General features: G+C 45.8%; 1 protein-coding gene and 1 non-coding gene across 2 annotated transcripts in view; both read right to left on the reverse strand.

Moving 5' to 3' along the window:
- Positions 1 to 255: 255 nt before the first annotated feature.
- Positions 256 to 22,393, reverse strand: part of Gsr (glutathione-disulfide reductase) — a 37,143-nt gene continuing 15,005 nt past the window's right edge. Inside the window, exons 6-13 of the mRNA XM_087901192.1 lie at positions 19,581 to 19,635; positions 16,203 to 16,302; positions 14,687 to 14,773; positions 11,179 to 11,337; positions 7,330 to 7,441; positions 5,223 to 5,354; positions 3,826 to 3,959; positions 256 to 1,290 (exon numbers count right to left, since the gene is read on the reverse strand). Coding sequence (XP_087757318.1) covers positions 1,141 to 1,290; positions 3,826 to 3,959; positions 5,223 to 5,354; positions 7,330 to 7,441; positions 11,179 to 11,337; positions 14,687 to 14,773; positions 16,203 to 16,302; positions 19,581 to 19,635 — 929 coding nt within the window. The 3' untranslated portion in view covers positions 256 to 1,140. The remainder of the gene's footprint in view (positions 1,291 to 3,825; positions 3,960 to 5,222; positions 5,355 to 7,329; positions 7,442 to 11,178; positions 11,338 to 14,686; positions 14,774 to 16,202; positions 16,303 to 19,580; positions 19,636 to 22,393) is intronic.
- Positions 18,814 to 18,943, reverse strand: LOC148118348 (small Cajal body-specific RNA 8). Its single transcript, XR_015736256.1, has one exon.

The raw sequence follows: 22,393 nt of genomic DNA on the forward strand, positions 1-22,393 counted from the left end.
ATCTCTTAAATTCAAAAATAGAAATCAATAATAAAGCTGTTTGTGTAACCCCGGTAAGAAAACCTCTGTCTAGGTATAAACAAAGTCGGCCTGAGCTACCCGGGACCACTTGAAGGTCAGAAGATTTCGTTGTGCCAATGCCCCTTTCCCACCTCAGAACCTGAGCCAAGGGTAGACCCCGGCAACTTCTTCTCTCACACAGGTGTTGTTACCTGTTCTCAGTGTGAGAATGCTCAGAAAACAAACCGATAGCAATAAAGTTCATAATAAATTTTATAAGGCAAATTTTTAAAACAGTTCTCATAAAAAAAATAAAATGACAAACCCCACAGAAATATTGAAATGATTGACTGAACCGTGAGTGCTCAGAAGGAAGGACTTCTGAAGGGGCTGAGGCTACCCCTCCTGCAAACACATCAGCTCGAGGCTCTCTCACAGATTTAACAGCCTCCTAACTTCATTTCATAAAAACAATGCAAACCATTCTAAGTCATTTAAAACAGAGCAAAGAATACAAGGAGATTAGCGAGAGGTCACATCCTCAGGGCAGCTTTGCAATACAAGGAACAAAACCAGCAGATTCAAAACCACACACATTCTGTATACTTGCATATTTATAGATGGAGACTTACCATCATATAAACTAACAAGCTAGGCCGGGAATGGCCAGGCATGCCTATAATTCCAACATTCCAACACTCATGAGGTCATAACTAGAGGTTCTTAAGTCTGAGGCCACCCTGCCTGGGCCGCATAGAGACACTGTCTCTAAAAAAAAAAAAAAAAAAAAAAAAGCCAGCTATATTCATTCGTCAGGTGCATTAACTTCACTGTACTTCATATTTGTTTATACCTGGAATGAGGTTGAAGCAAGAAAAACAGAACTAGCGCAGGGATAAAAAATTAAAAATATTAATTACTGTGAAATATTATCAAATGAAAACCAACCCCGATTAACAAAACAAATTACAGATTAGATAAATAAGTTCTTTTTTTTTCTTTAAACTAAAAATTTACACTATCAGAAGATCCTGATTAAAATAAACATAGAACGCTGGAGTAGGAAGTAAACTTGATCCGTTCGTCAGTTCTTCTCAGAGGTCTACTGGTCTGACTGCAGCCATACAAGTCCCTGGGCTCTCAGCGGAGTGTGACCAGCTCTTCTGAAGAGGTAGGATGAATGGCGACCGTGTTGTCAAAGTCGGCCTTGGTGGCCCCCATTTTCACTGCCACAGCGAAGCCCTGAAGCATTTCATCACAGCCAATCCCCTGCATGTGGATCCCAACCACCTGCGAGAAAACAGAAGTTATGAATGTCAGGTTTTTATTAGTTCCACAGTCAGGAGAGAAATCTGATAGCTCAGGGGCAGAAGACTAGGCTGGAAATGCCTGAGCCACTGCAACCTCTAGCACCAGCACCACCAGCAGCACCAGCAGCACCAGCAAAACCAGTCTAAAATCCTGCTATTTCCAATCTAAAGTCAGTGCAGATAAACCTACGAGGCCCTGTACAGCCCTGCTTCAGGGGCTCCCACCAGCGCACCCCAGGCATCTCTTCCTCCTGCTTCCCTCCTGTCCCATGTACTTCTCTTTGAACGTGATGTCTCTCTGTTTGATGAACTTCCTTTTCCCTCATTTTTCTGACAGGATCTTGTTGTGTAGCCTAGGCTAGCCTCAAATGTCTGATCCTCCTGCCTCAGCCTCCTGAGTGGTCTATAGCATGGTCTGGCTTTCTTCTCTCCTTCCTAAGAGCTAAGGGCATTCACTAACCAGACAGCTACAGATCGTCCCTTCCCAGTCACTAACCAGACAGCTACAGACCTGTCCCTTCCCATTCATTATCCAGATAGCTACAGACCTGTCCCTTCCCAGTCACTAACCAGACAGCTACAGACTTGTCCCTTCCCATTCACTGACCAGATAGCTACAGACCTGTCCCTACCCAGTCACTAACCAGACAGCTACAGACCTGTCCCTTCCCATTCATTATCCAGAGAGCTACAGACCTGTCCCTTCCCAGTCATTATCCAGGTAGCTACAGACCTGTCCCTTCCCAGTCACTAACCAGACAGCTACAGACTTGTCCCTTCCCATTCACTGAACAGATAGCTACAGACCTGTCCCTTCCCAGTCACTAACCAGACAGCTACAGACCTGTCCCTTCCTAACCCACTTAATTCTATCCCCTGCTCTCTAAACACCAGCAGTTCTGTCATGTTCTACGACAGTTACAAGATTATCTATTTTGGGGAAGAACTACACAATTACAAGTCAATCCCTGTTTCTGCTGCAAGAGCAGCAAGAACGCCTGAATTTCAGTCATAAAGGAACGTGGGAGCCCAGGCACCGCCGGAGTGAGACCCTGTTCAAACATGAAAAGAGCAGGGACACTCCTGACTCAACTGATGTGGCAATCGCAGGCCACCAAGGATTGTTCTGGGCAGTGAGCTGCATTTTGCTACCACAAACCCCTCTCCTTTGCTGGTGTGAGGTGCTGCACTGAAAAACCAGACTCTGTCTCTCTGTCTTGTGGCTTTTGCTGCTGACACCCAGCAAATCACACACACACACACACACACACACACACACACACACACACACACACACACACACACAGAGCTTATAATTGTTAAGAACAGAAGCAGAAAACTATCGCTATAGGCAACATGTTTATTTATGTTTAGTTCGCTGTGTGCGGGGAGGGGCAGAGGCAGAGCGTGAGCAGGCCCAGTTGTGAGAGAGTGGCCGGGTCACTTGTGCTACTGGATGTTGATGGAGGGCAGAGAAACTCCCAAGAGTCAGTTCTCTTTGGCCATCCTGTGGGGTCAGGGGGTCAACCTGAGGTCATCAGGCCTTTGAGCAAGCACCTCCACCTGCTGGGCCAGCTCCTAACATAACGCAGCATCTTGTCACATGACATCACAGCTAGGACCTGGCAGCACATGGCTTTGGATTTTATAACTTGGGAGGCTGCCGCAGAAAGGTCAGGGAGTACGAACCAGGCTGTGTGGTAAGAGCCAGGCTCAAATCCCAAGAGAAAGAAACACTGCGTGTGAGCCATGTCCTCTACCAAGCTCTTCAGGATTTAATTCCATTGGAACAAAGAGCTGGAGAAGTGGACGACCCAAAACTAAACCTATTTTCTAAATTTTAGAACAAGACCCATTTAAATGCAGATCAAAGCCATATTGAGAAACCACACATCACTCACTGAAGACAGTGGTGAGGATGTGGGAGAAATGGGGACATTTATTGGGGGGGGGGTACACACAGAAAATCCTGCACAACACCAGAACCTGTTTGACAGAGCCTCAGAAAGCTAAACCAAGAGATAGTAACCTTCAAAGAAATGGCTGATTAAACTTCTGCTTTACTGTTTTAAACTGTCTTATATTAAAACACATTTACCACTTTTTTTAACGATTTATTTTGTTTTCATTTATGTTTGTGTGTCTGTAATTCTGTACACATGTGTGCGGTGCACTCTGAGGCCAGAAAAGGGTTCCGGATCCCCGCAGAGCTATAGTTACAGGAGGCCGAAGCCTCCTGACAGAAGTGAGCGCTCAGACCAAATCCAGTTCTCTGCAAGAGCAGCCAGGGCTCCTTTCCATTGGGTCATCTTTCACCAATATCTCTGAGCTTCCTGTCTGTTCTGGATTAGTGGCCAGTGACAAGTTTTTATTTTCCTCCTGATTTTTTATCTTTAAGACAGCCATCCTATTTTGCAACGCTGAAGTCAAACCTCCTTTTTAAAAAGGACGGGAATCTTGTTTCTAATATAAAGAGCCCCAAAACCCATAGAAGAGAGAACATTTTCCCCAGTACCTTTTCCTCTTTGTTGGCACAAACCATTTTCATCACACATTTTGTCTTCCTCGTGGTGACAGCATGGTACATCGGGGTGAAGGAGGTGGAGTAGATTTTCACATTCTCTTTCCCGTACTTATGAATGGCTTCATCTACAAAGCACATTCAAAAAACACCAATCAAAAACTAAACTCTTCCACAGAGACATGAGAGGGTTCTGTCCAGAAATACACCTGAATCAACAAACAAGAAGGAAGTAGCCAACTGTACCAAAATAAGGGCAGTCTACAAACTAAGTGTCCAAGTCACATCACACACAGAATGGCTAAGAAATGTGTCTCTGATGAAAAGAGACCAAACTGCTCACAATGAACCGTGCTGGACTGAACTCTGGACTGTGGGTGGGGGACCGTGTTCTAAATGATATTTGAGGTAGATGGCTAAATATGCATGACGTCGGAAGTTTAAATAATACTTTAGTAATTGAAGTTTTCCCATCTCAAAACTATGTTTATGTAAGTGAAGACCCTTGTTCTTAAAAAATAAGATGTAGGCTGGGCAGTGGTAGCACATACCTTTAATCCCAGCACTCTGGAGACAGAGGCAGGTAGATCTCTGTGAGTTCGAGGCCAGCCTGGTCTACAGAGCAAATTCCAGGACAGGCCCCAAAGCTACAAAGAAACTCTGTCTCAAAAAACCAACAGACAAACACAGATGTAGGATGTGTATACAGCAGTGCCTCTCAACCTTCCTAACACTGCCACGCGGCGATCCTTTAATACAGTTCCTCATGTTGTGGTGACCCCACCATAAAATTCTTTTCTTTTCTTTTCCCTTTGGTTTTTCAAGACAGGGTTTCTCTGTAGATTTTTTTTTAAGCCTGTACTGGAAGTAGCTCTTGTAGACCAGGCTGGCCTCGAACTCAGAGACCCTCCTGCCTCTGCCTCCCGAGTGCTGGGATTAAAGGCATGCGCCATCACTGCCCGGCTCACAAAATTATTTTCATTGCCACTTCACGACTGTAATTTTGTTACTGTTTTGAATAATAATGTAAATATCTGATATTTCCATTGGTCTTAGGTGACCTCTGTGAAAGGGTCATTCGCCCCTCAAATGGGTCTAAGAACCACTGCAATATAGGATGCAAAAATGATAAGGCAAAATTAGCAAGGACAGAGGAGTCCTTCATATTCTTTTGGCTATTTTTAACTTATATAAATATAAAAACCGAGGAAGGGGGAGAGAGAGAACGGACACAGAGACATGCAGGCAGCAGGGATACTCCAAGTACTCATTGTTTGAGAACTATGACTTCAGACTAAACAAAAAGGGTTGGTGTAAGTTGGACACAGTTATTTTGGCCAACGAAAGTTTAAACGAGGAACCACAAATGACCATCATTTCAAAATACCTACCTTCGGTGAGCCCCACTGTCCCGATAGGGGGGTGGCTGAAGACCACGGTAGGGATGTTGTCATAGTCCAATTTGGAATCTTTCTTGCACTCAAAAAGCCTATGGGCCAGTTTCCGGCCAGCAGCAATCGCAACTGCAATGATATAAAAAAATCAGTCTTTGCTTTACTTGTTTTACCAGCAGCACTATTTGAACGGCCGTTTACTGATCTGGCGCAGCTCTGATGGAGCGTTCTCTGACGGAGCGTTCTCCCAGGTTCAGGATCATCCCTATTTCAACATGATGAAAACCCAGCACTGCCATCGTGACCAGTCCAAAACTACCGTGTTAGTCACCGTACATTCTTCTATGAAGAAAAGCAACACGCCTATATTCCCAGTCACCCGGAAGCTACTCTGCTTAGTGAGGACACGGGCTTCCTGGTACGGTATTTGTGGAACGAGACGCAGCTTGACACAATTTTACTTCTACTTCAGTAAGAGTCCTTTACACTAAAAAGCTTGTTTCCACCAGCCTGGTTTTATTCCTATGACTTCTCCTCCAATGGCCTGAGTTTAGAAAAAAGCATCAGTTATTAATTCACTGATATAAAATCAGTAGCTTATTCCCTAAGACAAGCTAAGCAGACCTACATCAAGATGAGACAAGGTTGCTTGCCCAAGTCTTGGAAAGGGACATAGAATTTTAGTTAGGACGATGACGTTTAAGAGATCACTGTACAGCATGGTAACAGCTGTCAATGTAAGCATATAGTTGAGTATGCAATGTATTGTTTGCGTAAAAACTGTTGAGAGTATCTGCGCTGTGGGGGCGCATGCCTTTAATCCTAGTACTCGCAAGGCAGAGGCAGGGGAATCTCTGAGTTTGAGGCCAGCCTGGTTTACAGAGCGAGTTCCAGGACATCAGGACTACACAGAGAAACCCTGTCTTGGGGGGAAAGGCATAGCCATGCACATCTCTAACTCCAGTACTCAGGAGGCAGAAGCAGGCAGATCTCTGTTAGTTGGAGGCTAGCTTTAGTAAGTTCCAGGACAGTCAGGAATATTTAGAGACCCTATCTCAAAAAAAAAAAAAAAAAAAAAATCACTGAGAGTAGATTTTAATTGTTTTTGAAAAAAAAAGAAAAAAGAAAAAAAGCAGGTGAGGTAATAAATGTTAACTAGTTTGACTAAGCTTCTCTTCAAAATGGAAATATTTAAGAACATCACACTGTGTGCCACAAATACATCACTTTGATTTAAAACTACGCAGAAAGACAGCTTCCTAAGAGAGCTAAAAGGATTTGGGGTGTAACAGGCTTGCTCCCTGAGGTAAAACGTTAGGACATCTGGAGAGTCTGGTGAGGTCTCAGAGACAGCAGAAAATGACATAGCAGATGGGTGTGGCAAACGCCTTGGACATGGTCCTGAAGTGAGTGGGACAAGGACATTAGAGCGGCTGGCACCAAGACCACTTACTCCTATGGGAACACCAACTGTCTAAACAGACGTCTTCAGAAGGTGGTCTATACGAAAGGTCTTCTAGCTACAAACTCAGGATTTGCTAATCTGTGATGGTTCATTTTCATCATCAACTTGACTGGGTTTAGAATCGGTTAAGAGACACTACCCTGGCTGTATCTGAGGACTTTTCCAGAGTGGTTTAACTGTGGAGAGAGGACCTGCCCTGAACATGGGGAGCACCATTCCCCGGGCTGGACCGAAAGGGTAAAAGGACAAAAGAAGCCAAGCACTAACACCTGCTTCTCTCTGCTTCCAGATAGTGGACATGATATGCCCAGCAGCCTCCTCCTCCTGACAGCCCCTGCCCGCTATGCCGGACTAGGAATCCCTCACACCAGGAGCCAAGGGAACCCTGCCACCCTTCAGTTGTTCTTATCAGGTATTCTGTGTCAGCACCGAGAGAAGCAACAAATACAGACAGCCTTCTGAGGAATAGTGAATTTTGTTCAGAAAACGTGAGGTACTTAGCCTACATCTATTTCAATGTCAATTTGATAACAAAGACACGGATGCTTTTAATTTTGCTGAAGTGAATTTGACTGCAAAAAGCTGGGCAGCTTTAGACGGCACACGGGCCTTTCTTCCCGGGAAAGGAAGCAGCATTACCTGGGGTGAGAAGAGCTCTCCCACACACATCTCCCACAGCGTAGATGCCTTTGACACTGGTATTCTGGAATTCGTCTACGATGATATGGCCTTTGTCGTCGGTCTGAACCCCCTAGAACCACAAAGGAACACCTGGTAAGCACTGGGGCCATCTGGCATGGTACGTCAACCCGAGATCGGCGGCACGTCACATCTGCATCTCCAAAAACCCACAAGACTTAACGGCAACACACAAACCACTTCAAGTCAAGTTCCACAGCTTCCTTAATAGAAAAAAAAAATGAACTGTTTTATGAACTGTCGAGGTGCTTTGAAGGAACTAGACTGACCCACGATTCAGTAAGCATGAAAAGGAATAACAAAAGAGGCGGGGGAGGAGGAGAGGCTATCAGACATATCACCCTTCTTGATACCCCGTGGGGCTCCTCTGAAGCAGTGCCTGTCAACTGCTTCATAAAGTACATGAAAAGCATTAAACTTTGTCAACTTTATAAATGCTAGGGGCCCTTGGGAAGAGAGACCCTCAATCGAGAAAATGTTCCCACCAGACTGGCCTGTGGGCAAGCCTGTAAGAGGGCATTTTCTTGACTAATGATTGACTGGGTGGGGGCAGCGCCATCCTAGGCCGATGGTCCTGGGTTCTCTAAGAAAGCAGGCTGAACAAGCCACGGGGAACAAGCCACGGGGAACAAGCCAGTACACACACAGCACTCCTCCATGGCTTCTACACCGGTTTCTGCCTTGAGTTCTCTGGATAATCGACTACAAACTATAAGCTTAAAAAAAGCAATTCCGGGGCTGGAGAGATGGCTCAGAGGTTAAGAGCATTGCCTGTTCTTCCAAAGGTCCTGAGTTCAATTCCCAGCAACCACATGGTGGCTCACAACCATCTGTAATGGGGTCTGGTGCCCTCTTCTGGCCTGCAGGCACACACACAGACAGAATATTGTATACATAATAAATAAATAAATTAAAAAAAAAAAAAAAAAAAAAAGCAATTCCTCCCCAAGTTGTTTTGGTCATGGTGTTTTATCACAGCAATAGGAACCCAACTAAAACGGTCACCTAGAGGGTCACAGCCTGAAACAGTCACCAAAGGCACTTGTTTCATGTTACCATCTTTTTTTTTTTTTTTAATTTAAATCTCAGCCAAGTTTGCATTCTACTCCAAAATGCGCTATTCTGCACAACCAAACACACTTCCTTCATGCTGAGGCGCCTTTCCCCCAAGATGCGCTCAGCTTATTCTGCGGCTTTGCCGCATCTGAGCGACACAAGGCTCCGGTGTGAGACAGAGAGGTAAGTGCAGCGGCTTCTGAAGAGAAGCACTGTGCTGACGAATGGCTACTGAGTCCTAGAATAGCCTGGTCTACTTAGCCAGTTCTGGGCTAGCCCTGGCTACACAGTGAGACCCAGTCTCAAAAATAAGTAAATTTATTTATATGTTCACATACACACACACATACACACGAATACAATATTTGGAGCTGGGATGTGGCTCCATGGTAGAGCACGTGTTTAGCATGCATTAGGTTCTGGCTCCCAGCATCACTGAGAGAGAGAGACAGAGACAGAGAGAGACACACACTGGCTTGAATCCCAGCTCTGTCATTCACTAGTTATGAAATTTCACACATGCACCTATCTAGCTACAGACACTCGGGCTTCTACTGCAAATGAGTTTAACTTGGTCTCTGAAACACAGTGGTGAGCTGGACTGACTTCCTACTCCATCGAGTCACCGGCCCGGTGAAGTATCTATTAAGCCTGTTTCTTGGTTTCCTCGCCCTTTAGTTACTGGCAGGATTTACTGCATGAGTCATCGCTGACACAACCTGGCACACAGCAGCCATCCAGTTTGTGTTACGACAGACCTAGCTCAGCTTTTCATAAGGTGAGAAGGAACCTTTGTTTTTGGCCTCATTGCTTAAAACTTCAGGAAATAAGGAGCTGGGGAAATAGGTTGGTGGAGTACCAGTGAATTAATGAGCTAAGGAAGTAGGTGAGCTAGTGGAGTACTTGTCTAGCATGCTTGAAGCTTTGGGTTTGATCCCCAGTATCAGTGCAATCCCAGTACTTGGAAGTAGAGTCAGGAGATAAGAAATTCAAAGCTGGAGTTAGGAAGATGGCTCTGTGAGTGAGGAGCTCTCTGGGCAAGCGAGATGACCTGAGTTCAATCCCCAACGCCGCCGGAAAAGCCAGGTATAGTAGTATCACAGAGCTGGGCAGGCGGAGACAAAACTATCTCTGGGGCTGCTAACCAGCCAGTCTAGCCCAACTGGCACACTAGAGGTTCAGGGACAGACTCTCAAATAATGTGGTATAGAGCAATTGGGGAAAACACCAATGTCGGTCTCTGGCCACTACATGCAAAGCACATGTGCACACACACATACACACACACACATATACACACAGATTCAACAAATAAGGATGGGAACTGAGAGGAAAGAAGAGGAGGGATGAGGTCAGTGGAGGGGCATGAATTAGAATCCAGCACGACCACACATCCATATGAAGATGTAACAACAAAATCTATTACTTAGTTTACCAAAAACAATTTTTCAAATTCAGAAAAAAAAAAAAAGAGAAGAGAGAGAGAGAGTAGGAGGGGGAGAGGCATTCACTACACAGGACGGACAGGATGGCCCAGTGGGTTAAAGTGCTTGCTGACAAGCCTGAGGACTCGAGTTCGATCCCCAGGACCCACGTGGCGGAAGGAAAGAACAGAGCTATAGCACAGACATGCCTTCTCACAAATAAATAAACGCGATAAAAATAATTCAGCCAATCTAGTTAAACACGGGACCTACAAACATCCCATCTGCACAAACACAAGTTGCCTATTAAAGATGAAAGGCTCGGGAACCAGTTTTATTATTAGGAGCAGTGAGCTTTCATTAAATTTCATTGAAGATATTTTATGCATTAAAGTGTTGAAGGCTCCAGGCATAGTGGCTCACGACTAGAACCCAGTAGTTGGGAAGTGGAGGTAGGAGGACCAGAAGTTCAAGGTCATTTCCAGTTCCCTACTGAAAATGAGGCTAGCCTGTACTACAAAAGATCCTGTCTCACAAGTCAAAGAAACAAGTACGGGGACCTGTGGTGCAGATCTGTAACCCCAGTTACGTGGAGGGCTGAAGCAGGACAACTGCCAGGCCAGCCTGGGCTACAGACTGAGTTCAAGGCTAGTCTAGGTAACTCAGTGAGACCACATCTTTAAAAAATTAAAATGAAGGAAAAGGAGGGCTAGGATTACAGTCAGTGGTAGAGTACTTGGTTAGCATGTGTGGGAGACCCTAAATTAGCATGTGTGGGACACCCTAACTTAGCATGGATGGGAGACCCTAAATTAGCACATGTGGGAGACCCTAATTTAGCATGTGTGGGAGACCCTAAATTAGCATGTATGGAAGACCCTAAATTACCACGTGTGGGAGACTGTAACCTAGCATGTGTGGGAAACCCTAATTTAGCATGTGTGGGAGACCCAAAATTAGCATGTATAGGAGACCATAATTCAATCCTTACTACTGTCAAGAAGAAAGGAAAAGAAGGGAGCGAGGAAGAGAAGGAAGGAGAGAAAGATGGAGGAACAGGAAGTGGGAGGGAAGGTGGGTGGTGCATACCCAAAATCCTAGCATTTAGAAGTCTGCAAAAAGAAGCGAGTCAGGAAATGTCTGGACGATCTGGATCAGACCCCTCCAATATAACAAGATATCTGTCCTGGGGTGAGGACACTAGAGAGGAGAGATATTCCAGAGCAACAAAGCCCATGGATGGGTGTGCAAAAAGTCACGGGGCTATGGGGAGACGGAAGACTACACAGGGTGGACCGAGTCAGCTTACCACTTTATTTAGATTCAGGCCCCGAGAATTTGGGTCCCGTCCAATGGCCCAGAGCAGGCAGTCAACATCTGAAATCACGGTTGTAGTGGGTTTCCTACCAGGAACCGCAGTAACCACGTGAAGTTCCAAGCCGGATGGTGTTTTCTTTACTTCCTTAACCTATTTAAAATAAAAAAAAAAAAAATTGTTAAGTATGTACGGGAGAAAAGGGTGAGGGTAGCATGAAAGCAAAGATTTTTCTCCCAGTACCGGGACTGAACCTAGGGCTCCACTCACGCCAGGCAACACGCAACCACCGAGCTACGTCCTACCCTCTTGTTACTTATTCTGGAATGGGATCTCACTAAATTGCCTGGTATGGCCTTAAGCTTACTCTGTTGCTCTGAGAGGCCTTGAACTTAAGACCCTCCTGCCTCAGCTTCCTAAGTAGCTGGGAGTTCAGACCTAAGCCACTAGGCTTAGTAAAACCAGAATTTTTTTGTGGGTTTTATTTATTTTTTTGAGATAGGATCTCAATCTATAGCCTAGACTGACCTCAAATTCATATCAATATTTTTGCACCAGATTCCAAAGTGCTGGGGTTACAAGTTTGGGCAATTATATCCCAGCTAGAATTTTTAATAACATTTACTTATAGTTCAAACAGGTATTAAATTTCAGTCAAAGGCCATGGACACCAAAACTCCCCAGAGCCAAGCCTGTTTCCTTGATTCTTTCTTTACTCTTCCAATGACTAGGAACACTGGGCATACGTGGTGGTTTGTATGAAAACGGCCCCCTAAAGGCTCACACTTGGTCTAGACCTGAACCTGCAGAAAAAGGGTCCTGAAGGGCAAGGTGTCGAGGTGGAGGATGGAATGAGAACATGAGACAGAGTTCCAGGACAGCCAAGGCTAGCCCAGCAGGAACCAGGAGGTCTGTATGAGCTGGTGATTCATGACAGGAAGCTTAAGAAATCACCATATCTGCTGGGTGGTGGCAGCGCATGCCTTTAATCCCAGCATTTAGGAGGCTGAGACAGGAGGATCTCTGTGAGTTTGAGGCCAGCCTGGTCTACAGAGAGAGTTTCAGGACAGGCTCCAAAAGCTACAGAGAAACCCTGTCTAGACAAAAAAAAATTACCACATCTTATAAACTATTTGCAGGGGAGAAATGGGACAGAGTCAGAGAATCTATCATGTAATAGGATAGGACGAAGTTGGCAGGAGGTTAATCAAGCAATGTTGCCCAAAAAGAACATAGGATATCTCAAGTATCACAGACGGGGCACACAGTGGCTTTGGGACTGATACCATAGCTCTTTAAAGAACTACATTCCTTTTCCATACATCAGGGCCTCAGGAAAAGCCTTGGACTGGCCTGGCTTCCAATGTGGTCCCTAGTTGGTCGACTGTTTGGAAAGGATTAAGAGGTGTGTATGTGACCTTGTGGGAAGGGTGTGTCACTGGAAATAGGCTTGGAGTTTTCAAAATCCCAAGCCAGACCTGTCTGTCTGTCTGTCTGTACGCTGCTTGTGGATAAGATGCAAACTCTTAACTACTGCTCCAGCACTGCGCCTGCCTGCCTGCTGCCACGCTCCTCATCATGACGGTCATGGATGCACCCTCTGAAACTGTAAGCTAGCCCCTAATTCATTAAATGCTCTCTTTCACGGATTGGTCATGGTGTTTCTTCACAGCAACAGAACAGTAACTAAGACACCTTAGAAATGCTACAGCCTAAAAAAATAAATACATTTCCAGAACTGGAGAGGTGGCTCGGAGGACCTGAGTTTGGTTCCAAGCACCCACACTGGGCAGCTCATAACTGCCTGTAAGTGTAACTCCAGAGGGTTCCGACACCTCTGGCCTCCCCACCAAGGACACCTGCATTCGTGTATGTGTGTATGTGTGTGTGTGTGTGTGTGTGTGTGTGTGTGTGTGTGTGTGTGTGCATGCGCGCATGTGTGTGCCATGCCCACAGAGGCCAGAAGAGGGCATCGCAGCCCTTGGAACTAGAGTTACAGACAGGTGTGGGCTGCCATTTGCATATAAGCCAAGCACATTCTGAATACTTGAAATGTCAAACACAAAGAAAATATCATGCAACAGTTGTTTGTTAGACTCCACTATTTGTAGAATACTGAACAGAGAAAAGCCTATGCATGTTCAATAGACACACCCTTTTACTGCAAATATTTACCATCCAGTTGTTGACGGATATGTAGTTGTAGAAAGCATCCATGTGGGTGCCCAGCTCATCGTTTAATGTAGGGCTCCAAGGTGATGCTGATCCCCCTCATTCCCGCATCCCCAAAGCACACTGCCATTTATCAGTCTACTCAACGTGGGCCATGTGGAAAGGGTAGCATGGACCTGGAGAGGACCACAGTCATATTTGCCAGGTCCTCTACTGGAAATTATGTAATCTCCTGAGGAATAAAGTACTCTGTAATGCTTTGTTTACATCAAATGTCTGTTTTAGACAAAATAACTTTTAAAATATGCTTAAAAATTGATTTCTTGCTATTTCTTGAAAAGATGCATGAGGGGGCTAGAGAGATGGCTCAGCAGTTAGGAGCACTAGCTGCTCTTCCAGAGGAGCGGGTTCAATTCCCAGCACCCACATGGCAGCTCACAACTGTCTGTAACTCCAGTTCTAGGGGATCTGACACCCTCACACAGATATATAAGTAAGCAAAGCACTAATAAAATAAACAAGTAATTAAAAAAAAATTAAAGGTACATAGAACATTAAAAAGTTTCAGTTCTAGCCAGATGGTGGTGACACACACACAACTTTAATCCCAATACTCAGAAGGCAGAGGCCAGTAGTGAGTTCGAAGCCAGCCAGGTCTACAGAGCTACTTCCAGGACAGAGAAACCCTGTCTCGAAAAACTAAGTTTTAACTCTAAGCTCAACTACCAGCTTGTTCTTTTTTTTACATCTTGACTTCATTAATATGAAATACTGGCTTTTTAAGAAAGAAAACATTTTGGCAGAAGCCAGGTGTGACAGTGCACATCTACAATGCTCATACTTGGGAGGCCGAGGCAGGAGGTTCATGAGTTCAAGACTAACCTGGACCGCAAAGCAAGACCCCATAGCATGATCACTTCAAACAAACAATCAACAACAAAAAACAACCATTCACTACAAAACACAAACATATACAAACGGGTGGGATGGGGGAGCACTCGCTGCTACAGGGATGGCTCAGAGGCTAAGAGCACTGGCTGCTCACAGAGGACCCAGGGCCAATTCCCAGCACCCAGACGGCCGCTCACAACTATCTATGACTCCGACACTGTGGGATCCGACACTTTCTTCTGGTCTTTCTGGTCACCAGGCAAGCACACAGTGTAGATATAGATGAAGGCAAAACGTCCATATACATTAAAGGAAAGGGAGAGTAAGGAAGGAACTGGCCCGTGGAGTCAGGCAGAAGCAGGCTAAGATGCAGCAGAGGAAGTAAGTGTGCGTTTGCAGCGCTGAGGGCTGGCTCAGTGGTGGAGCCCTGGACGCGTACCTGGGAGAACTTCAACACCTCCACGCCAGTGTTCTCCAGCTCCTCGGTGCAGTTGGAGCTGATGAGCGAGTCAAAGTTCCTAAGGACCTGCATTTCAACATGGCGGCCGAGGGCCGGGCGCGGGGAAAGAAATGAAGCTTGATTAAAGTCATGGCACGGACTTGGGAAAGCAGCTCCAACCCTCTATGATCCCGCCTCTGACCACCTCCTTCACGCATGCTCGCACTGGGGCGGGGTTTATTAGACGCTCTCTTTGCCTACGTCAGCACCAGTGTCTCTACTATCTCTGGTTTCATCTACACCTATTTTAGAGTTCTGAAAAATGAGCAGTCAAACTTCAACTATCTTCATGCTCCTCTCCTATTTTCTTTTTTCCGTTTTGCAGAACCTAGGGAAAATTGTCATGCAGCGGGGCAGGCTTTCCCTCTAGTCTACAAGAAGGCTTCCTCAAATTATCCTGTGAGAAACAGCAGCGAGATTCAGCACTTTAAACTAGCGGTAGAAGTGAATGGGGGGCGGGAGAGGGCGTGGCATAAAAATTTGGCAACAGTAAGAAGTTTCTGAACACACAACGACAGAAACTTCATTCAGAATCAAATGTATACTGAGTCTAAAGAGCTTCTGGCAGGGCCCACCACGCTGCACACTGCGAATTCACTATGCCATGGATGCCGTACGGCACATGCCACTTAATGCCAGCGACCATCAAAGGTCAGATAGAAGAGGAACTTTATGTTATGACATGCGGTGTTTTTACTGCATATACAAAGCCTAGGGCCCTTATAGAAATATATGGTCTCATGACATATCTCTATCATCACTCCTTAGCGTGGAAGGGTCAAATTTGTATACTTTTGGATTGCACTATATCAGAATGAACGTTTGATTTTGAAGAATGTTTGCCTACAAGAGCGAGCCAGGCCAACCCATCTGCAGTGGTCTGAATGAGCCTGTCACCTAGGCTCAGCTGTTTGAATGCTTGGTCTCCAACTGGAGGCAATGTTTGGGGGAGGCTTTAGGAGGTGACCTTGCCGGAGGGCCAGCTCTGAGCACGTAAAGCCTCGTGACACTTCCAGTTCGCACGCTCTGCTTTGTCTGTGTCTGAACACTCGGTTTCCTGTTTAGGCCACCATGACTGCCATCTGCTGTCACAGGCAGCATGGCGTAAGCCCCTCCGCACTCACACGTACATATCATATGCACATAATAATAAATTCAATTAAAAATTTAAAATTAGGTGATATCTAGTTTTTAGTTTATTTTTTTTAAAGACTTATTTATTATGTACACAATGTTCTGCCTGTATGCATCCTTGCAGGTCGGAGGGTGGCACCAGATCTTATTACCGGTGGTTGTGAGCCACCACGTGGTTGCTGGGAATTGAACTCAGGACCTCTGGAAGAGCAGCCAGTGCTCTTAACCCCTGAGCTATCTCTCCAGCCCGATACCTAGTTTTTAAAACATAAGAAAAGTTCTCTAATTAGAAAAAAAAGGGAGAAGAGGAGATGGGACTTACCTTATCATGCCTTATCATAAGTGACGTCCTGGAGCCCAGGGCAGAGAAGATGCCAGCTATTTCCACGGCAATGTAGCCCGCACCCACAATGACACTGCGCCTGAAATGAGAGCGAAGGGTGCCGGTTTTGGAAACTGACTTTGGAATGGCTTCAGAGGTACAGGCTCTCTGCTCAGTTCTCCCAACAGCTAACATTTTAAGAATAACGTAGTGACATGCACCTGCAATCCCACTCATCTGGAGGCAGTAGCAGCCTGGTGTGAGTCCCAGGCCACCCAGAGCTACATAGCAAGTCATTATTCTCAAAGGGAACAAAACAAAATTCTCCCCCACAAAAGAAAGATATTTTGCTGGGTGGTGGTGGTACACACTTTTAATCCAAGCACCCAGGAGGCAGAGGCAGGTGGATCTCTCTGAGTTCAAGGCTAGCCTGGTCTACAAAGTGAGTTCTAGTACCACCCTCCCTCCCCCACTAAGAGAAAGATATTTTTATTTGACATATAAGTTCCTTATGTCCCATTTTCATTCATTTACTTATTCATTCATTCATTGGAGACAGTCTGTGTATCAGTTGGCCAATACACAGTAGCTGAGACTGGTCCTAAGCCCCTTCCAATTTCCATACATAAATCTAACAGCACCATTATTTTCCGGGCTGGGTATTTCTCCTCAATCTTTATTCAGCTCTATTAATCTTTGTAGCACGATCCAAGGCCAATTTAAGAAAGCCATTTTAAGTCAGGCATGGTGGCTCATGCCGGTAATCCCAGCATTTGGGTGGCCCAGACTGCAGTTGAACTCAGCTTCCTGAATACATTTTGGTTTAACAAAAGATTTTAAGCTCCAGTGAAATGCTTGAATGACTGGATCAGCGCAGGAGAAACCCTGCTGCTGCAGGCTGACTTCCAGGCTGAGGCGTAGAGCCTAACAGCCCCAGAGAGCGATTTCTGCTACAGGTTTTCCAAGGCTCCAACACGCCCTCTCACTGCTGCAAAGAACAAAGGAACTGTCTTCCAGTACTTTCCGTAGACAGGGCAGCCTGCAGAGACTTCCTGGCCTGGCTGGAGGTTAAAGAACTCAATCCTACGCTGACCCCTTCCTTTCCGTAAGTCTCCCCCACCACACCCCACTTTTGCCATTCTCCTTTCTTCTCCCTCCTTCTCTTTCTTTTCTGGATACTGAAGTCCTACGTTGTACTAGGTCCTACACTAGACGAGATGGGTAACAGTTTCTGCCCTCAGAGGGTCTTTTTTGTTGATGTTGACAGAGGTGAACCCAGAGCCCCTTTCATACAACGCATGCCTCTGCCACCTAGCTGTATCTCCAGACTTAAAAATGTCTAAAGACTGGTTGGCTTTAAATCTGTTCAACAGCCCAAGGGGCCTTGAATTAATCTGTAATTCTACAGCTTCAACCTCTAGAGGAGCTGGGATTATAAATCCAAACTGAAAGGCGTGGCCCATGAAGAATTCCTAAAGAAAGAAACGCACCTGAAGCTGGTCAAAGAGGACCAAGTAGTTAAAGGTAGAAAGTGTTGGATTCCTGAGAGACGGGTGTCTTTTGTGGAAAAGGCTGCCATCGTGAAGGCCTGACTTTGCAAACTCCATTTTAAAGAAGGGCTTCATCTTAAGCCATATAATGAGTGGGGGACGAATCTTGGCTCCAGAAATGTGCTGTGATAGCAGAATTTGAAGGGATACCCTGAAAAGAGGCAAGTAAGGAGCTAGGGAGCGGGGCATAAAATTTAAGGAGGTCCAGATGTTCCTAGGAGGCATCCTGTACTTGAAGATACAAGACACCTTGTCAGTTATTCACGGCTCTGTTAGGGTTTTCACACCCAAAAACTGACCAATGGTTTCAGAAACTACCTCGTCCTATGTCCTCCTTACCCAATCCCAAAACAAAAGGACATGAAATCCCCTGATTAAGGCGTTTCCCCTTTAAAAGATGCACTTTCCTCACCCACTGTGTTGGTGTGCTGGAGGTGTGGTCCAAACTCAAGTTTGAATATTAAAAACCATCTTGAGCTTTACATCAGAATCTGGTTCTGTAGAGTTTCTTTTTGGGGGACAATTAACTTCTTGGGCATAACAGCCGCCACACGGTTTTGCTTCTGAGAGCTGCAAGAAGCCAATGTGTCCCTTGGCTCCCACAGGCTGGCAAGGTCATCCCCACCTCCTGTCACCACAGTATAAATCAAACAGGACTTTCCATACTTCCACATCCACAAAGCCACCCCTTCCTACCTCCTGACGCCTTGAGAAGGAGAAACACTACCACAGCCTTCCAGAGGGGGTCAAGGTGCTCCCCCCCAAGCCATAAATCCTTTGAGGCAAAACCAGAGTCATGTGGTGCACTGGGACCTCACCTACAGGATTTCCAAGACTATAATTTGATTTTAAGAGGAAAAGAAATAAAAAAAGAAATCACCCAAGAAATAGATAGCTTGGAGGGAGGGACAATCAATGAAGCCCAGGTTGGCCTTGAACTTACTATATAGCAAAGCTATCCTCCTGCCTCAGCCTTCCAAGGGCTGCAGGACTACAGTGCCACAACCGGATGCTGTTTGTTGAGACAGGGTTTCTCTTTTTTTTTTTTTTTTTTTTTTTTTTACTGTCTACCCCGTATCTGTCCATGACGATTTCACTCAATTTGTCCTGGTCATCGAAAGGCAATTTATTCTAGGGAGGTCTAGTGACAATTAGAGGACAAGGTTTCTCTGTAGCTTTGGAGCCTGTCCTGGAACTAGCTCTTGTAGACCAGGCTGGCCTCAAACTCACAGAGATCCACCTGCCTCTGCCTCCCAAGTGCTAAGAGTAAAGGTGTGCGCCACCACGGCCCGACTGACGTTCTTTTTTGAGATGGGTTGCTCTAGGTTACCTAGCCTAGCCTGGAACACCTAGCTTCCAGCCATTCTCCACTCTAGCCTCCCGAGCAACTACGATTCGAGCAAAGGCACCACGCCCAGCTCAACTGGTAGCTCCTTTCCTTTTGTTCCCAGAGTCGTTTCTTTATAGCATAAATGACTTCATTCATTAAGGTTGTCTTCATACCAATAAAAGTTTATTAAGTAGCTCTAAAATATATAATGGGCAAATATCTGTACTAGAGCTTGCTCGGGGGTGGGGCTGAAATGACTGACATTATCATCCAAACACTACTGAGTCATGGCTATTTCTGGAAGCATGCTCACTGCCATCATATCTGCGAAGCCTAAAAACACATCAGGGTGGATCGTGCTGAGGGAGGTGAGTCAACTGAGACCGTTCAAGACTGGGCAACACAGAAAGATAAGCGAGGAAGGGAGGCCGGGCAGAAAAGGAAGAGCACTGGGTCCCAGGAGAGGGAGACAGGAATCCGGATGTCACATCTGCTTACCTAGGCAAGTCCTCCAGCTGAAAAAACCCGTCACTGGTCATTCCCAAGCTGGCACCTATGTAGAAAAACACCACACGGTGGTAAAAGGGACATACTATTTAACCTTACGGCACCTATGTAGAAAAAGACCACAGAGTGGTCACAGAAACATACATTTAACCTCACATTTTTAGCAAGGGCTAAGAAATGGTTACACGTTGCCATATGGGCTGACCTGGGATTTAACTGTGCAGCCCAGGCTGGTCTCAAACTCATGGCGATCCTCCTGCCTCAGCCTCTTAAGCATTGGGAATTTGGGGTATAAGCCGCCATGTCTGGACAAGAACCAAACACTCTCTCAGCCAATGAATTCTGTCTCAACAGCTTTGTTAGAACGCCACGGAGAGATCGTCTTCCTGCAGTCTACATTTTACATTTATCCCAAGAAACTGAACAGTGATGAATAAGTAAATGCAGATTTCCCTGAAGGACCAAGATCTTGTCAGTTGTCGTAGCTCTAAGAGCAGTTTATTAGTAAAGGGAAGGGAAAAGGTGGGGTGCACCAGCCGATCTGGAAGCAACGTGATGAGAAGTGGAGCGGCTGCGCCCGCTTTTTAAACTTCGTTTACCACATATGTATAGCCACGTCATGCACAGATCAGATTACATGGCAGTGTTGCACATAGATCATAGATTACTAGGGCGCAAGGCCCTAGGGTGACTAGGCAGTTTGCCTGAATGCCAACGGCGCATGCGTGGCCGGCCTTGGGGACCCGGAAATGCTAATGCCTGGGGTGACTAAGCATCCTGCCTGAATGCTGATGACCGTGGTACCTGGATGTGATGGGAATAACAATACTGGCTACCCCAGAACTTAAACTTCGTAGATCAACTCACAGAGATCAGCCTGCCCCTGACGCTCGCTCTGGCGCTGGGATTAAAAGCTTGCGCTACCACACCTTCCACCTTTCTTCTCCAAGACTACACGTACAGTAACTGTGTTGATTTCCTCCTCAGCTAGTCCAGTTCCACATTTACATCTGTCTTGCTTTATAATTTCCTTTCCGCAAGTTCCCCTCCTCTGAGACCTGTGAGGCCAGAGTTCTGAATTTCAAATTTCAGAATTTTTTTCAGAATTGGGAATATGTCTATAGGGTATTTTCTTGATTCATATGGACAGGTGGTGCTAGGGTTGTTTAAGAAAGCAGGCTGAACAAGCCGTGGGAAGCAAACCGGGTCAGTTCCTGCCTCCAGGTTCCTGCTTTGAAGTTCCTGCCCTGACTTCCCTTTATGAGGAACTGTAACCTGTGTGATGAAATGATCCCGTCTTTCCCTCCCCAAGTTGCTTTTGGTCTTTAGATCGGAGTTATACAGCACCTGACCTTTTGTGGGCTGTCTTTAGCCTGCTCCCCTGAACCCAGGACGGGGGCTCGGTAAGTGCCTACACAACAGGGTGAGAATCTCCCACCGTATTGCTGGTGAGAGTGCTAATTTAGAACTGTCTTCCACCTCCTGCAGACTAGGAGTCAGCCTCAGAAGTCTCTCCTCATCCAGTCCCTGCCAGTTTAGCCTCTGGACGCCACACAGATCTCCTCACGTGTACAAGCCAAAGTGTACAAGCCAACAATGACTGGCTACAGTTGCCAAAGTGACAAAGTGATGAATCACCCTGAGTCCATCATAACCTAATTCTAGTCTCACAGTCTCAATTCTAAGCACCGGCTTCAAGAAGCACGGTGCTGTCAAACTCACTGGCCTGGCTGAGAATCCTTCAGAGACGTCTGTAGCACCCACTGACTATCCCCGCTCTTCTCTCTCTCAGCACAAAGTTCTGACTGACAGCCCGTCTTAGGAGTCATCCTGGATCATGCCCGTCCAGAGATCCTCCCTTCTGTCGAACACAGTCCAAGAATGGAGTCCTGTGAGAAAACTCCAAGAAAACAAGACAGGAGTCTTGTGACCTCTGCTTCTTCCAAGACATTTGTTCTTGGAATGTGGTTTCATGCTCCTCCCAGGGGCAGTGGACAGGAGGGAGTTGTCTCTTCTGCTGTTACTCATGTGCCTCTATGGAAAATCATGTTTTCGTCACGTGTGGCTTGTCCCTGGGATTGCACACTTTCCTCAGGTGACTCTCCTAAACCCTCAGAGTATAAATTGTCTGGTGCTCTGAATAAAGTTGGCCCCTGCATGAGACTTTGGTCCCCTTATTTTTAGGCTCCACTCTTCCAGGTTCAAGCCACCAATTAAAATGGAAAACACCCACCTCAAGAAAATCTCTGTCTTTACCATCTGGTATCTTAGAGAATTTAGAGGCTGTACTTGCTTTTATTACCTTAATTAATGAAGTAATGTTTTAAATCTCTTAAAAGGTGAGGCTGGGCCACCTTTTATGTGGTGGTACACACCTATAATCCCAGCACTTGGGAGGCAGATGCTGGCAGATCTCTGTGAGTTTGAGGCCAGCTTGGTCTACAGAGTGAGTTCCAGGACAGAACTATACACAGAGAAACTCTGTCTTAAAAACAAAACAAAACAAACAAACAAAAAAACCCCCAAAAACCCACAAAAGCTGGATGGTAGTGGCATACACCTTTAATCTCAGCACCCAGGAGGCAGAAGCAGGTGGATCTCTGTGAGTTCAAGGCTAGTCTGGTATACAAGAGCTAGTTTCAGGACAGGCTCCAAAGATACAGAGAAACCCTGTCTCAAGAAAAAACCAGACACACACACACACAAAAATGGTAGGCTGGGTATGTACATAGGTAATGCATAAGGTTAGCATGTATGAGATTCTGAGCTCAATCTCCAATATAAACAAATTGCCAGGTGGTGGT

The sequence above is a fragment of the Myodes glareolus genome, chromosome 23, assembly GCF_982192425.1.
Source record: "Myodes glareolus chromosome 23, mMyoGla1.1, whole genome shotgun sequence".
NCBI lineage: Eukaryota > Metazoa > Chordata > Mammalia > Rodentia > Cricetidae > Myodes > Myodes glareolus.